This window comes from Lissotriton vulgaris, chromosome 11, assembly GCF_964263255.1.
Source record: "Lissotriton vulgaris chromosome 11, aLisVul1.2, whole genome shotgun sequence".
In the NCBI taxonomy this organism is placed as follows: Eukaryota; Metazoa; Chordata; class Amphibia; order Caudata; family Salamandridae; genus Lissotriton; species Lissotriton vulgaris.
In genome coordinates this window covers 64705856-64722980 of record NC_141699.1, presented here as the reverse complement: position 1 = coordinate 64722980, position 17125 = coordinate 64705856, and the positions used below count along the sequence as shown (strand labels likewise).

Sequence of the window (17125 nt, the reverse complement as noted above, 5' to 3'; positions counted from 1 at the left end):
GGGAAAATAGGTGTGCACTTGGTGAACCTTTCTTTGAATTTACTGTCTAAGAAAAACTGCCACGAGTGCCAGTCGAGGGTCAACATTCTGTAGAACGGAGAATAAGGTACAGAGGTTATGAGACGTCGCCCTCCCCGGGATGAATCCAGCCTGATCAGACAACACTAGTTTCTCCATCAAAAGGCTTAATCTATTAGCCAAAATGTGGCCAGAATTTTTGCGTCATTGTTGATTTGGGAAGGTGGCCTATGAGTCGCATGTGTCCGCGGGCCTACCAGGTTTTAGGAGTGAAGTAATAAGAGCCTCTCTCATTGAGCATGGGAGATTGCCTGTTTCTTGGGCTTCGTCATAGACCTCCTTTAGTATAGGGATCAGTTGATTAATATACATTTTGTAAAAGTCTATCGGAAGGCCATCTGACCCGGGGGCTTTGCCTGACTTCACTTGCGGCTCGTATTCAATCTGCTTCAAGAGGTGCTGCGAGGAATTCTTTGTGTATCCCCAAGGCAACCGATGGCTATATCCCCATGATAGTTAGATAAGTCAAGTGGTTGTTGCCTGTGAAATCTATACAAGTTTGCATAATGTGCAGTAAAAGTGTTCAGTATATATTTACTGTCAATGTATCTCTCCCCATTGTCATCAATAATTTCCATCACATAATTAGAGAAACGGGGTTCCTGAATTTCCTCCGGCAAGGCCTTGCCAGGCCACTCTCCTTTCCCATACCTGCGTGCCACAAAATATTTCCCCTGAAAAACAAGTTCTCTCTCAGCAGTACTTTTATATCCGGAGAGTTTATCCCTAAATTCCGCTTGGAGAGTACAGTTTACAGCATTTCCCATCTCACCTTCAAGTTTCTTGAGCTCCCTGTCTAGCTTCTGCAAATTTCGTCATATGTCTTGTAAGACTCCGAAGCTCTGAGCTATACAGAGCCCCGCATCGTGACTTTAAAGGCCTCCCATACTGTGCCCATTTGTGTGACTGAACCCACGTTTCTCTGGAAAAAGTCTGTCATTTCTTGGCCTAGCTCGGACTGAAACACATTATCTAAAAGGGCTTCTGGAGTTAGTTTCCAACTCTCAGGAGATGCGCCCAGCGCCAGAAGAGACAATGTTAAGCAAACTGGTGCATGATCAACGTATGTCCTGGCTAGGTGTTCAACATTAACTATCCAAGGTGCGACACCCCTGGTCACTACCCAGTAATCTAGTCTAGCCCATGTTGAGTGCAACGCTCTGAAGTGTGTACCTTCCTTTTTCGCAGGATGAATATACCCCCATACATCTGAAAGGTCATTATCAGAGAACATATCGAGCAGTATACTAGGGGGTCTTAGTGTAAAGATGTGGCATAGGGTTTGATCTGTCATTAATAGGGTTTAGTGCAGTGTAAAGATCTCCTCCCCATATTACATGTGTGGAGCCTAGTCCAAGAATTTTCCCCACAGTGTGGTGTAGAATTATAGGTAATCTACATTTGGTCCATAACATCACACCAGTGTGACAGAGTTTGAACCTAGCCTACCCCACGTCGTGCTGTATCCCCCCTCAGTCACAGTAAACTCCACCTTGGATGAATGGAAAGTTCTTCTTGATGATAATCGCCGTACCTCTGGAGTACAAGGAGTACGAAGAAAACACTCTATGTGCAGCCAATTTGCTGGCAAACGTGGGAGCACATCTTGGGTCAAAATGCGTTTCTTGAAGCATGGCGATATGAATGAGACTCCTGTCAAGGTATGATATCTGTCTACGCTTAGGTGGATCTGCCAACCCCCGAGCATTCCATGTCAGAAATTGCATTGTCAGCGCGGTTCCCTGAGACATACGTTAAGTATCACGTATTTGCTGTAAAATCTTCCAGACCTATCGCTACCTATCAGCAGTTTCACCCATTTCATCACAATGTTAAGTTGAATATGAAACAGTGTTTCCCATCCCTCCCTCCAACCCCCCCACAACAGCAACCCAATCATGCTGGTAATCTTTGGCCCACCCCCCGCCCGACTATCACAACCCATTACAAAACTATCAACAAACCCGAAACAAATGGGGGAATGTCCATGGGGGTATACCAGGGGGCCCACGAGCTTCTCCCTTCCCAGCCTAGTGGTAGAACAACTGATCATGATTTGGAAGGGGGGAAAGGAGGGAGGGGTTGCCCGGCATAGTCCCAGTCACTGTTTTTTAGTTCTTCAGTGCCTTCTCCCTCCCTTTACTCTCCTCCTGGCCTACTTATATGCTTATAAGGCTGTGACAGTGTCCTCATCTTCTATCGCACCAGCTCGGGAAAGTAGTCTTAGGGCAACTTGTCATTCCTCTTACTGCCCAGAAGTATCAAGGAAAAACCACAGTTTTGTGTCAAAGTTGGAAGTCTCCGGTTCTGCTTATCAATCTTAAGGCGTCGATTGAGATCTGGATGGATTATCTTGAGTTGTGCAAGAAGTCTGTCGCTTGATAAGCTTGAGAATCTTCCACCTGTTGCGCATTGGTAAAGAAATGTTGCTTGCCTTTATGCATGACTCAGGCGTGCGGGATACTGTAAGGCATAGTCAATTTGAGCCTGGTGCAATTTTTGCTTGATTAAAATGAATTTGCTTTTCGCCTCCTGCACTGCAGCTGTGAAATCGGGATATATGGTAAATTTGTTGTCGTCGTGGTGCAGATGTCTTTTTTTCCGGACTAGTTTTAGAGCATCACAATCCCGAAAATTGAGCAACCGCACAATGATCAGCCGAGGATTGCTTCCAGGGGGAGGTCTAGGGCCCAGCGAGCGATTTCAAAAGATATGTATATTGTTGCGCCTACTGCGTGCTTCCAGCTCTTAATTTTTTGCCTCAATTATTTTGAGAACCTTATCCATCTGGGCAACTTGTTTTTGCATTTTTATCTTGGTATCCTCATTGTCAGAAATGTGCTGTTCGGTCTCCCTGATCCGCTCGTCATATTTGTCCAGCTAATGGACAATGGAGTCTATATGCATCATCATTGAGTCCATTTTGCTCTCTATGGAGGTGAGGCTATGCTGCATAGCAAGCAGGAGACTTTTACACCATCCTCTTCGGAGGTGGTAAGTTCTTGTAAACGTTCTGTGCTTGCGAGGTCTTGCTCATCTGCGCTTCAGTGTGTGTTGATCTTTTTGGCTTCGAAGGTCTGCCTGGATTGGTTGGCACAATGTGGTGTAGCTGTACCTTGACCAATTCAGGGGCGCATTCTTTCTTTTGTCCACCTTACCCCCTTTGTTTTGGGTGTTGTTCTTCCTCTCTGCCCTGTTTAACAGGCAGAAAAAAAGTTTCCTTGTGAGTCGCGCCTGTTTGCTTACAATATATTGTCTCGGCAGGTGATTAGAAGTATCGCTGCCTTATAGGCAAGTTATCCCTAAAGGGCCACTGTCGCCAAGTTCAGAGAGCGCAATCGGAGGTAGGGGCACAACATAAAACTGTTAGTCAAAGCTCCGGGGCCCTCTGCGCACTGTCATCAAGCTGTGTATCACACAATCAAGGCAGAATAGCAGCTTCCAGAGGATAAATGCTACGGTACATTAGCGCTTCAGCAGTTTTTTCCCCCTTTTTGGTTGTTTTCCCCCCGTTTCCCTTGTGTAATGCCTGCTTCTGCCTGCGGGCCAGGCCAGGAAAATATAAGATGAGGAGCAGCCACGCAGCAGCCGTCAGGTAGTCTGCCTCGTTATGCGCGGGCCGTGCTGTCTCTCAAGATGGCTGCGTCCACGGTTGCAATCCCCACGCAGCTGTGGTCGAGCGGATGGATCCCATGCTTCACACTCCACTTTCGCAACCTTACCTAGAGGAGTTTTTAAGGTATGCTGAAGTAGGGGTAAATATGGCACAAGGGGCTGTATCATGGGCCTTACTTTGCTGCGATGTTTAGCCCTTCGGCAGTAGCTCATCTGCAGCGGCAAAGTTACCGCGTGGATGCCGGGGGCCTTGCATAGCTCCCGAAGCCAACCTGCCCTCCAGTGGTGCAACCCACAATCTCCACACCAAAAGATCTGTACGGCGCCGTCGCAGCCAGAAGCCTCCTTCGTCAGCGACAGAACACCGATAGGTGATGGAAGGTGTCTTAGGCACTCGACACTCTACCAATGACGATTTCGCTGGGAACAGGCAGGATAATGTGACGGATTATGCTGCCAGGCAGCAAGAGCCTCACTTCAGTGTGGCCATGTTGGTTGTGCGCCACCTAGCGCCCCCCAGCAGTTAGTAACTCTACATACTCTATGCAGAGTATGTGAATTCAAAAGAGATTTGTGCTGCAAAATGAGTTGTGGGCCCTCTGGTTGACACGCATACAAAAAGGAAAATGAAATAGAGGCACTTCGAAACTCAATCACTACAAGACAGAATAATGGACCACATGTGAATCCAAAATTGCTTCACGCTGCAAAATTGTTACAGATACTTTACATTTCCTTTGCAGTGTTTTTTTTTGTTTTTACTGGAAAGGAATCCTAGTTCATACTTAGAATTTAATGCTATTTTAATAAGTTGCTTCTGTCTGTTGTAGATGGCCTATTGCTAGAGAACATCCACGGCCAGGGTTTGCAGGAGGGTCCCTCCCTTTGTATATGAATGATTTGTTGTTTCTTTTCTAGGTCAGACGTGTGTTGACATTAAGGACAACATTGTGGATGAAGGTTATTACTTTACTCCAAAAGGAGATGACCCTTGTCTGAGTTGCACATGTCATAACGGTGAGCCAGAGATGTGTGTGGCAGCACTGTGTGAGCGACCGCAAGGATGTCAGCAGTACCGCAAAGATCCGAAGGAGTGCTGCAAGTTCACATGTTTGGACCCAGGTAATGTCATTGATAGTGTGGATGCTGTGATTTTTAACTGTTTTAATAGAGTCTGGTACTCTCTCTGGCTGTTTGTAACTTTTAACTCTAGGCCTAATAGTATTATCAGAGGTAAGTTGACAAAGTACACATTATCCTGTTAATCCTGAGTGAAGAATACATGTTTATTCTAGCCTGTTAATTTGTGAGTGTCTGCTACATTTTCTGGGTTCAGCTGTGAGGACTAATGAGAGCAAGATCTTCAAGCATTTCATTCTTGTTCTACAAGTGCCTGAAAATATTTTGACAAATTTCAACCAAATCATGAATCTATCGAGAATATAGCTCCTATTGTATGAAAAAAATAAGTAATGTCTTCATAGGAGTGCATTTTTTCTAAACTATGTTAGCAGTACTAAATTTCCTGCCCATGAGCTTGATGGATGGCATCGTGCATAGGAAGATGCCATATCTCTGTTAAAGATTCAACGGTATGCCTTGCCTTTTTGTCCTCAATCTTGATTCACAAATTGTGCATTGGATCTTCTGTTAGTTATACTTTGAGGACTAACGCACCAGGAATTAATAACATTATAGAAATAAATTGTTCAATTTGTTTCGGATTTATGATGTAATGATGACATAGCTCCAGCAACAAAAGTGGACTTACCAAGGAACATTTGTGTTGTATGTTGAGCATCTCAATTGTGAGGTGTTTCCATAGAACCGATTTGGTGTTTCGAACTGAGAACAGATTACACCAGTGAGTGCGGCTCACTGGGACACTTGCATTTGATACAGAGGGAGATGGTATAGTCGTTTTTATTCAATAAAATGTTGACATTTTAATTTAATTTTTTTAGTCAAATTCTTATTAAGGGCTTAGAATTCCCGTCACTGGTGTCAGCTACTTTTGCCACTCATGTTGCCTCATTATGGCCAAGTTAACTGCCTTTATAAAACTTCAACATTTGGTTGGACTTTTTTCTCTGGATGCCTTATTTGCTTTTGTGTCACGCAACAGTTTGATGTTTGATGTGATCCCCGTCAGCATCTAATTTTCAATCACACTTCTAGAGTGTCTTAAACATGAGCGGTTTTCAAGTATCTTAAAATGGATGACAGTATCACCTTTTGCTATTGTAGGGCCATTTCAATCCTTGCAGCAGTTGATCAAAATGATGTTGAATGTTCTGCACCTGTGACATTTGTTTTGGACAAAGTATTTATCATGAAGACTGTCCGCAACAGATAGCTTTCAAGATTAAAAAAAAAGTCCTCAAACTCTTTTCTCTCGCCAGTATCCCATAATAAATCCCCTATTTAGTTAGCAGTATAAGATGGCAATATTCAAAGATGTGAAGCCATATATTCCTATTTTGGTTGAATTAAATAGTAAGTGGAGAAAATGCTTGGTAATCCGAACCAGAAGTTATTTGATTTCTGCAGTCTTTATTTGAATTGCTTTCTTTTCATTCTGAGAACACCCCAGCCTATTTTCCCATAATTCCCACAAGTAAGGCAGTACAAATTCCCTGATCTGTTGCAGGTGGAGACTTCCTTGCTTGTTTTTTCCAGTCAGTCTCCAATCATCCATTTGAGATTTTATTTGATCTAACATATTTACTAGAAGTCTTAACTGCTCAGTCCGACAAAAGAGACTCAGCAAGACTTCTGAACCATTATCTGTTACTTAGTATTTACACTCGTAGACTATTGATAAATAAGTTTGTGCAGTCTTTTTTCTTAGTCTACTTCCAAAACTAGCACTACACAGCTTAATTGGTTTCACTATGATCTTTGTTTGGAATCGGGAAGTCATGCTTCCCATCCCAGTAATTAGTGCAGATCCAAGGCCTTTTCACCAGAGAACCGGAGCATATTTCTGTCTTGCGTGAAAATGATTTTGAATTCTGGGTAGATCTGAAGCCTGCCCAGTCCCTTCATCCTCAGTCCCTTTTTTCTTTCTTTAAATTTTGTGTTCGCAGTTAGACACAAACAATACAAAAAATGTTCTACTTCTCCACAAACCAAGTAGATAAAGGAAAGTTATCTTGGTCTGGCTTTTAAAACCTCTGCATTGACATGTGTGCAGTCTAGTTTCAATTATTGTAGGTTGGACTATCAAAGTGACACCACTGATGCCCACTGGAGTGGGCTGTGGGGGAAGAAAGTATCAGTGGGGAAATAACTACTATGTAACTACTAGAACTACTCGGACTTGTTCCCTGTAGACTTGCACAAACATTGGAATCTAAATCTAAGAACCCATTTCCAGACTGTTATTAATCCAGGTAACTAATTTTCTCTCATGCTCTACACTATTGAGATCGCTAAATAGAAAGTAATTATCATAGGTAACACCCATTCCTAGCTCCTATTAGCACGGCTTTGCAAAATCTGCAGGCTCAAGTTGTTGTGGCACTGCAACACCCACTGTTTGTGGCTGTTCACTTATTTGGTCAAAATGGAAGAGTGCAGAAGGTTTCCTACGCTTTGGAGTACTTCCAACTAGAATAACTGCCTTGCAAAGAAATATATTTCCCTTACCAGGCCCTGCCCTAAAGCTTTCAACTTTGAACCTCTTGTAGGCAGTCTTAATAATTTATTGTCAGTACCCTACTGTATTCTGCCATCCAAGTAGGCATTAGCTGTCCATAGCTTTTCTTAGCTTCTCAGATTTGAGGTCCACTGAGTGATGGAAGACATGCTTGCATACAGTCTAAACCTCTGACCATTCAGGATGCTGAAATAAAACTATTGACTTGGATTTAAAATATTAGATTATGGTTCTTTACGCCCTTTACCTAGCACTAAGATTACATCTAGTCATTAAGTGCACTGGTTGCAAATAAAAATGTATACCTATGTATATTATCTACAGTGGTATATCTGCTGATGAAAAGTGAAAGTGGTGACAGCTTGTAATTGCCATTTTGTTACAGCACTATTAGAAGCAGTACTAGTGTGGAAGACTACTTTTGTAAATGAAATGATTTCCATGCCTCTGTGTGACTGAACAACCTATATTAAAGTCACAGTACCACTAAAGTAGAAAACAATGGACGAGTTGGGTTAATTTATTTTTAATGACTTGCAGTCATTATGACAATGGTTTGTTTTGCTACACTTGTGTAGCAGGTGATTAGCTGGATAACTGCTTCTGTCTTCTCCTCCTTCCCCCATTACTTCCCTGATTTCTGGCTAATAGCTGAATGTTTGCAACTATCCTGAGGTGCAAAGTGGTAACATATTTATATCCCTTTAATAGACGGCAACAGCTTGTTTGACTCAATGGCGAGCGGGATGCGTCTGATCGTGAGTTGCATTTCTTCATTCCTCATTCTGTCCCTGCTGCTGTTCATGGTCCACCGTCTGCGCCAGCGACGGCGGGAGCGGATCGAGTCCCTTATTGGGGCTAACTGTAAGTGGTCATGCATTTTCCTTATTCATTAATATGTAGTCATGTGGTTACTAATTTCTATGAAGGCTTCAATTCCTTTATTATCCAGAATCCCAACCCTGTGGTTTAAGAAGTAAATGGTGAAAACCCTTGCTGGGAGGGGAACTGAGTGTGGAAGTTAGTCAAACCTGTGCCCACCCACCCTCTTCCCCAAAACCGTAATTTAAAAACAAAACAAAAAATGACTTTTGCATCTCCAAGTCCCTTAAAAAGAAACAAAACCTGTTGGAAGTGTTTTCAAAGCTAACAGGTCTGACTGTTTAGTTAAGGAAAAAAAGTAAGCAGGGGTTGGAGACAAGGAACCTGGAGCCCTACCCTCCTGTAAGTGAGAGCAGACTACATGATGGAGTATCGAAAACTTATTAAAGTGGCAGCTCAGCAGGGGGATATGGACAGTGGTAGTAGATACCTTTCACAAAGTTTGCAGTAGGCCATTTTAGGATGGTGAGGAAATGTTGATTTTGGGTCAAAGGAAAGTAATGAAAACCTGTGCAACAAAAAAAAACTACTTGTTGGGAAGGTAATGGATTTGTTTGGGAATCAGTGGATGAAGGCAAGCAGATCTATTGTGTGGGGGAAGGCAGGGAGATATGAGCACCTGATATTTCCTGAATTTGTTGGGTTGGAAGGGAAGGGACTAGAATTGCTCCTAACACCTCTTCTAGTCTGCACTACCGGACTCATTTAATCTGCCTCCATTTGTCTTGGAATGCTTCCCTTTTGTGGAGAAACATTCTTAGAGTAAGGAGCTGGGTGTCTATCCCCCAGCAAGAAGCCAAATTCTTATTTTTTATTTTTTACTTAGCTTAAAAAAAAATCTGTCAAAGCAGTGATCCAGCCAAACTTTATTCAAAATCCAGCCCCTCTCCCCCAAACTGCCTCCCCCTTCTCCTAGCCAAGAACACATCAGGTAATGCCTGTCGCCTTCCTGGGGCATAGATAGACTTTGTGGATGGGATATTTTTTTCTTATCAAGAATGCACTGCCAAAGATTAATTTCAGTTGAAGAAAAAAAAGAATTATCTCACATATCTGTTACAGCAAGTTCTAGAATTACTGGGGTACAGCTATAGTCAAATCGTCCAATGTTCAAACACTTCTACTGATAAAACCTGTCCATTATGTTACTCCCACCGTAGTGGACAAGAACTGGCCACAACTATGATCATGGGAATTCCTCCTACTGCTAATGTAGTCTTCACATGGTCACAGTATGGTCGATTTGTGTCTTGTGCAGTAGGCCCATCATCATCAGAAGTATGTTCATGTTGGATGGCAAGATTTTTGGTATTTTGGGGACATTTTGGAGCTTTGTCACAGAAAAGTGAAGAAATGGTGGCTTTTGTTTTTCAAACCCATCCATTAACATTTGCAGAACATACTGAAGGTAGTGGAGCCAGAGTGGTATTGGAAAGAACGAATGCACGTGGTGTGCAGAAATAGTTTTCATTCACCCAAATTGTGTAAAATGGAAAACCTCCTTGGCAGGCTCTCTCTAGTTAGTAGTCACCTGCGAAGTCTTGAAATAATTGAGGATGTTTGTAAAGGAAAAAAAGGATATTGCTCCTTGCAACTATTTCATGTTAAGTTTGTTGGTGTGCAAGATTTTGCCAGTTAGTGTAATCATTGTGCATTCTTATGTGTTGGTCAAAATAGGGTTGGAGTGCTTCTTGCCTCGTCTTAAGATATTTGGGGAAAAATGTGAATGCAACTTTTCTGGCAAACCTCTGTTATGGATTGAGCTTCAGGTGGGCGCTGAACTTCCAGATCTGGATGATTTAAAGTCAGTGTTTGAGTTGATGGATGTCTGAAGCATAGAAGACTTCCAAGCAGAGTTGTGTAGCATAGGCGTCCTGGTGAATCTTGATGCTGTTAACTGTGAGTAGAGCAAAAAGAACAATTGATGGAAGGAATGCAGAACAGTGTCATACATTCACCCCATTGCAAAGGTCTGTGCCTAAATCCATTGTTTTTCTGCTCCCCATGCCATTCCAGTTTGAACCCAGCCAAATACAAATCAGTCTTGACCCCGCTTCCTATAGGAACAGTCCAGCCCGAACTGCCAGGCCAGGTCCTCCCTGGACTGGAAACAAGCATCCTAGGACAGTTTTCAGGGTTTCACCCCATCATCAGCCAGGCTAGCTTGACGCCAGTGACATGGAGAGCATGGGACCCACGGTCAGGCATACCTGTGAGACATTTAACGCTGCATATTTTCCTTACTTATCGGACTCCATCTGGCGTTCCTTATGCCTCCAGTTGGGTTACTGCCAGCAGATCCATCCTTGGCTACCTCTGTGCCACACAAACTCCTCAACGATCCCACTCTTACTCCAGCACAGACTTCACTTCCAGCCCCTAGATCTGTGCCTTCTCTGGCGCTGATCCCAACATGACTCCAGCGTGCGCATAAGAGTGGGATGGTCGACTGTGTCAGAGGTAGCTGAGAGGTCCAGCAATATCAAGAGGCAGGATAATCATCTGTGATCTGTAGGACATGGCCCACCATGTGTACGGTCATAGTCTCCGTTCTGCAACATGATTAGACAACTGAATGGTAGTCATGCAGGAGATGGTTAACAAAGATTTTGATTTCGAAGTTAAACCCATAGTGCTTTTTAAACGATCTTGCTCATAAATGGTAGGTATGTCTATATGTAAGCATTGGCATGACTAAAGTGATCTTTTTTCTCTTGTATTTGTTTTTTTGCAGTGCATCATTTTAATCTAGGCCGGAGAATGCCTGGCTTTGACTACGGCCCAGATGGCTTTGGAACAGGTCTTACTCCCCTTCACCTCTCAGATGATGGGGAAGGAGGGGCCTTCCATTTTCATGAACCACCACCACCTTACACGGCTAACAAGTATCCAGAGATTCACCACCCTGATGACCCACCTCCTCCTTATGAGGCATCCATTAACCCCACCATCATACTTTGCACCACCTCAGGTATTTGATCTTCCTGCACTTCGTTCCTCTGTAATAATGTTATGAAAGTTTGACTGATGAAACATCCTATTATCTGAATAGAGTGTACTGTTAATGCAAGGAAGGGCTTTGGGCCAGAACCCCTGATACACTTAAACTTACAAGATGTGATGTCCCAGATAGCATCCCATGCTACCACGTCCCAGAATCACTCCCAGACCTAGGTGACCTTGCATAGCAATTGCACAACACACAGACCCAACCTCCTACACATCCCACTAACTACTACACACCTTACAACTACAGATCACACATTCCAACTCATACTTACTAATGCTAGCTTTGTTATACTACACTGACCAGACATTGCAGAACTCATCACCTTTCACAATCTTGCTTCTCTCTTTGTCACACAAAGCCCCGCATTCTCACAAATCCTAGATGTCCTCATTCCTACTGGCAGTGGAATGTTTCGGCTCCAAAGCATGTTTGTTTTTAAGCGCAGGGTTTCGGCTCTGAACGGATTTGTCTTTGGAGCTCGATTTCGGATCGGAAGGTCATTTCTGCCGACTCGGTCTGAGTTGGAAGACTTGTCCGTTTGTTCTGGTGCCGAGTCGAGAGGAGGGGCGTCGAAAACCTTGTCTTGGTGCCGACCTTGGTCAGAAGGCAGAGGTGGTGCCATAGCCTTATGAGTTTTGGAAGAGAACCTCCTCAGCAGAAGGAGACGGCAAACACATGAGTTGGAACTTCATCCCCAAGTTCTTCTTCCTTACTTTAATGGGATACCCACAAATAGATCTGTTCGCCACAGTAGACAACACACAATGCTCAAACTTAGCCTGCAGGTTCCCACACCCTCTCTCCAAAGGCAATGCCCCTTGGATGAATTGGTCAGGGATATTTGGCTACGCTTTTCTGCCTCACCAACTCCTTCCATTTCTGGTTGGGAAACTCAGGCAAACATCACTCACATTGATTTTGGTAGTTCCCACATGGGCCCGTCAACCGCGGTACACTACCCTGTTAGAGCTCTCAGTAGTTCCACATCAAAAGCTACATCTTGCCTCCAGTCTCCTCCCTCCGAACCATGGAGAGATCAAGCATCCAAATCCCAAGGAGCTGAACATAGTGAATTGGCTCCTGAAGTCATTGAGTTTGGATATTTAAGTTTGGCATCAGACCGTATGACTAGTCTGAAAGAAGTTAGAAAACTTACTACCAGAGCTTGTTATGCAGCAAAATGGAAACGATTCGTTGTTTACTGCATAACAACAACATTCTACGTCTAGATGCTTCTGTTCAGAACATTGTATGTTACCTTCTAAACCTACAACAATGTGGGCAAGTTTACACATCTATTCGGTTGCACCTTGCAGCAGTAGCTGCGTATTTGCAAAACAGACAGCATTCGTCTCTGTTCAAAGTTCCTGTCATCAAAGCCTTTATGGAGGGTTTAAAGAGTTTTACCACCGAGAATTCCACCGGCACCCATTTGGAATCTTAATGTTGTACTCGCAAGACTTATGGGTCCACCCTTTGAACCACTACAGAAGTGTCCTTTACAGTTTCTATCATGGAAAGTTGCATTTCTAATTGCAATCACTTCATTCAGAAGGTTTGGTGAGGCACAGGTATTAACCTTGGAAGAACCCTTCTTTCAGCTCTATAAAGGTAGGGTAGTTCGCACCAATCCCAAATTCCTTCTCAAAGTAGTTTCTGCTTTCCATATTAACCAATCAGTTGAGTTACCTGTGTCCTTTCCTCAACCTGATTCAGTAGGGAAACGATGCTCTTCACACACTTGAAGTCAGAAGAGCTTTGTGTTATATTGAAAGAACAAAAGATTTTCGTAAAACATAGCTACTTTTTGTTTCATTTACACCACCTCACTGAGGCAATCCTATTTCTACTTCTGGCATTTCAAGATGGATTTTTAAATCCATTCAAACTTGTTTAGAAAAAGATGAAAGTACTTTACCTATACCCCGTAGAGCGCATTCCACTCAGAAAATAGGGGCACCTATGGCCTTTTTAGGTAACATTCCTGTAGCTGACATAAAGCAGCAACATGGTCTACACCACAGACATTTACCAAACACTCCCCGCGCACCTGTACTTGTTGCAGTTCTCATTATTTACATTATCTACGCTTGAACATCTCTTTACTACACTCACTCACTCCATTCTCAGCCTCTTGCGGGAAAACAATCTAACAATGGAGTCGATAACCATGCGCACTACCACCGAATGGAGGAGTCGCCTTACCTCGTGACTGGAAAGACTTCTTCAAAGAAAAACAACTTGCAAACATCCGGACCCAACACTAGATGGCAGGAGTGTGCAAAGCATGTGAAACTACGGCTCTATGTGCCAAGAACAGATACGTACTGGGTAAATAACCTAAGCCTTCTGCTTTCTAATATGTAAAAGAAAGCAGAGCCACAGTGCTTTCCTTTAGGCCTTCCTACCCCAGCCCGAAAACTCCCTCAGCAGCCCAACCCCCCAAGGCTACTCCAGTGGGCTGATTTATAGAAACCACCATGCCCAGCCACCACTGTAGTAGTCACCTCAGTCCTTTCGTGGTTGGAGACCGGGTTAAAGCAGACAAAGTACAGGTCACTGGGGACACCATTCCATCCAGTCCTTCATCCCTGGAGCATCAACATCCACGCCACTTTAGTTTTCACTTATCGACCCACAGCCATCTTGTGGGAAGCAGAATCAGACATTTTTGTCCAGGGTAGCAGGTCATTACATCCGACTGATGGGTCCTCCAGATTGTCCAGCAAGGCTATGATTGGTCATTCCTTTCCAACCAACCTCAACTTTCCCCCACATTCGAGTGGCTTTCGGAGGAGCAACTATCCATATTTTTGTTCTGTATTTCTTTTTTAACTAAAATGTCTAAGATTTTTCATTAATCAACAAGAAGTTCAAGTACATCACCAGTTGTGCTGATATTTAATTGTAAGCAGAATGAAAACAACTCATCCTGCCCCACCCGCCCCCCCTTCTTTAGGTACAATGCGAAGCAAAACCCAACATATCACATATCTAATGCCATATACCCTCCACACTGTTTGGTATCATATTAGAAGATTGAAATGGACCGTACTTTGCAAGTTAGGAGGCACATTCCATAGTGACATTTCATAAAGTTGGCATCCAATAAAAAAAGAATATATGCCGGTATATGCAGCTAATGGGGCAAAAGTAATGATAGTCGTCACAGGGTACTCGTTCATTTCTCAAGTTAACAACTCTATCTCATCTTTGGCATCCTGAGGAGAGGTGAGCAGATAGTTAAGCAACGGATTGGGTCTTGGTATAGCGCAAGGAGGCAACAGTCAAGCATATAAGGACAATTAGTCATTACAATAAATAAGGTCACATAGCCATTCCTTGAATTTTGGAGCTCTTCCCTGCCCCCATTGACCACTCAACCAAGAGGAGGCCCAGTAACGTATACTTCCTCAAACTTGCTTCAACCTCCTCCATGTGCTCCAAGAAAGCCATGAATGGGGGCGATTGTCCGACCCTGACCTACCAAGGCAGTCAGAGCTGTGGACACCTCTCCCCGGTAAGCCTGTATGGGTTCACATGCCCATGCAATGTGAAGAAAATCTGCCCCAGCCATTCCACAGAGGGTGCATTTGTCATCTGGGCGAAGCCAGTAGGAGTGAAGCCGTCTGGTGGGGGTGTAGTATACTCTGTAGAGAACCTTAGTGTATAATGCAGAGTTTGCTGCTAGAGGCAATCTTCCCTGTTTGTACACAGCACCATCCTTATACACTATTGATAGTGTATAAGGATGGTGCCTATCTCCACTTTCCACTGAGCGTGCCCCATCCCCAAGTGAAAAAAGGCCTCAATGTGCGCTGTACGATATAACAGGGGAAACTAGATTTCATGGATTTTCAACCTGAAGTAAGGTATCTAAACTAGGAGGTTCACGATTGAAGTCCTGATTGGCAGCTTTCGCATTATATAGTAGCTGAATATACAGAAAGATGTCCAATGGGGATGGCGTTCCCTCACTGAAAAACTCAGCGGACTTTAAGAAGCCTTCTTGATAGAGGCCCCCCCCCCCCCATATTTAAATCTGGTTTCTTGAATAATTATGTACAGGCATTCTCATGGGTGACCGGTAGCAAAGGATGTTATGGGAACAGAACAAACTGGGAGTATAGCAACATTTTGCTTATTTGCGGGCCAGCCTCTTCCAAGTATTAGAGGTACATGCCACAGAGTCTGCTAGTGTGGTTGAAGCTAATAAGAACCCCAACTGCAAGGATGGGGAGAACATGGGCCATATATCCCTGTTCCACTGCCAAATGTGGAAGGAATGGAGTAAGTCTGTACCAATGGATGGCATAATGCGCTTGAGCGCACGGATAGTACAGCTCCATATCTGGCGTCTTGAACCCTCTTAGAAAATGGCAGTGAAAGTGTCCCATTGAATATGGGGTTACATGCCTTCCCGCGCTAGTCACCTCATTTGAATTTTAAATGACTGGAAGAAGTGGTGCCCCAGTGGTAGAGGTATGTTGAGGAATAGATATAAAAATGTGGGTAGTATGATCATTTTCACTCGCGCAATACGACACGCTAGTAACTGGGGCAAGGAAATGCCACGAGTAATACAATCCGTGATTATTGATAGTGCTGTGCCATAGTTCACTCTGATTTCCTCTCTCCCTTTCGAGATTACCACCCCCAGATATTTAAATTCAGAGGGACACCTCTGCAAAGGTGAGTCGGGGTGAACGGTTGTGTAGCTAGTGTGGGAGGGAAGAGGTGGGACTTTTCCCAGTTAACCTGCACACTGGCTAGCTCCCTAAATCGGACAGATTCACTGAGGACACCGTTATGGCTAAACTGCGAATATCTCAGAGTAATGTTGTCTGCGTATGGTGAGACTAAAATATGCCTGAGGAGGGTAACGGAGTGCATAGCACCTATCCATCTTGCTGCAAGAGGTGGCCAAAGGGGCCATTGAGAAGGCTCAGGCCTTGGTAGTAAGGTTGTTACTCTTGCTATTTCCTCGGGCTGGAGAACAGATGCCTTTGACCTGCTTTGGATTTTCACCTTCTGAGTGCCTTCCTATGGAAGGACAAATTCAAAATGCTCACACTGACCCAAGTACTTTCTGTGCTGGATCCGAGCAACTGGCTGGTTGCTTTAGATTTGCAGGAAGCATACTTTCATGTGCCTGTTCTACAGCCCAACACACATTACTTGTAGTTCAAGATTAGCTGAGAGCATTTTTAGCTTGCTGTGCTCCTCTCCGTCCTTACCATCACCCCTCTGGTTTTCACGTAAGTGATGGTGGTGGTTGCTGCTCATCTTCAAAGTTTGAGGATACCAGTTTTCCCCTACCTCGATGACTGGCCGTTAAATACTGGCTCGCAACAATCGTAAACCACTTCCAGACAAAAGCAAACCACCCGACAACATAGGGGTTCCCGATCCACGAGCTGAAGTTCCACGTGAATCATTTGCAGGGGCATCTCTTTATAGGGACCATTCTGGACATGGTGGAGTTTAGGACCTCTGCTCCATTATAACAAGACCAAGACATTTGGGCTATGACTTCGGCCTGGATCTTTGCGAGAGCAACTCTGTGGCTTCTTGTTCTGCTGGCCTTCTACATCCTGCTTGTCCACTTCACCACAGTATTACAAAGTATTACAATACACAGGGCATATGGACCACTGCAGTGGGATCTGAAGTCTCAGTGGGCTGAGCACAGAGGAAACCTGTTGGATGTGAATCCGGTTTCAGAAGACACTATACGAGATCTACACTGGTGGCTTCAAGAATGCAGTCTGACCAGCAGCAGACCCCTCTTCCATCCAGAGTTGATGTTGCTGGCGGATGCTTCCCTCGGGAGGACATTTGTGAGAGGTGGAGATCAGGCGACTATGGTCCGCTTTGAG

The 17125-nt window shown here is 44.0% G+C and overlaps 1 protein-coding gene across 9 annotated transcripts in view; it reads left to right on the top strand.

Annotated features, from left to right (window-relative positions):
* DGCR2 (DiGeorge syndrome critical region gene 2) overlaps positions 1-17125 on the top strand; it is a 399860-nt gene that overhangs the window by 310757 nt on the left and 71978 nt on the right. For all 9 annotated transcript variants that reach the window (XM_086942700.1, XM_086942703.1, XM_086942699.1 and 6 more), the window contains 3 exons: positions 4612-4815; positions 8066-8218; positions 10971-11207. In XM_086942700.1, the coding sequence (XP_086798826.1) occupies positions 4612-4815; positions 8066-8218; positions 10971-11207 (594 nt within the window). The remainder of the gene's footprint in view (positions 1-4611; positions 4816-8065; positions 8219-10970; positions 11208-17125) is intronic.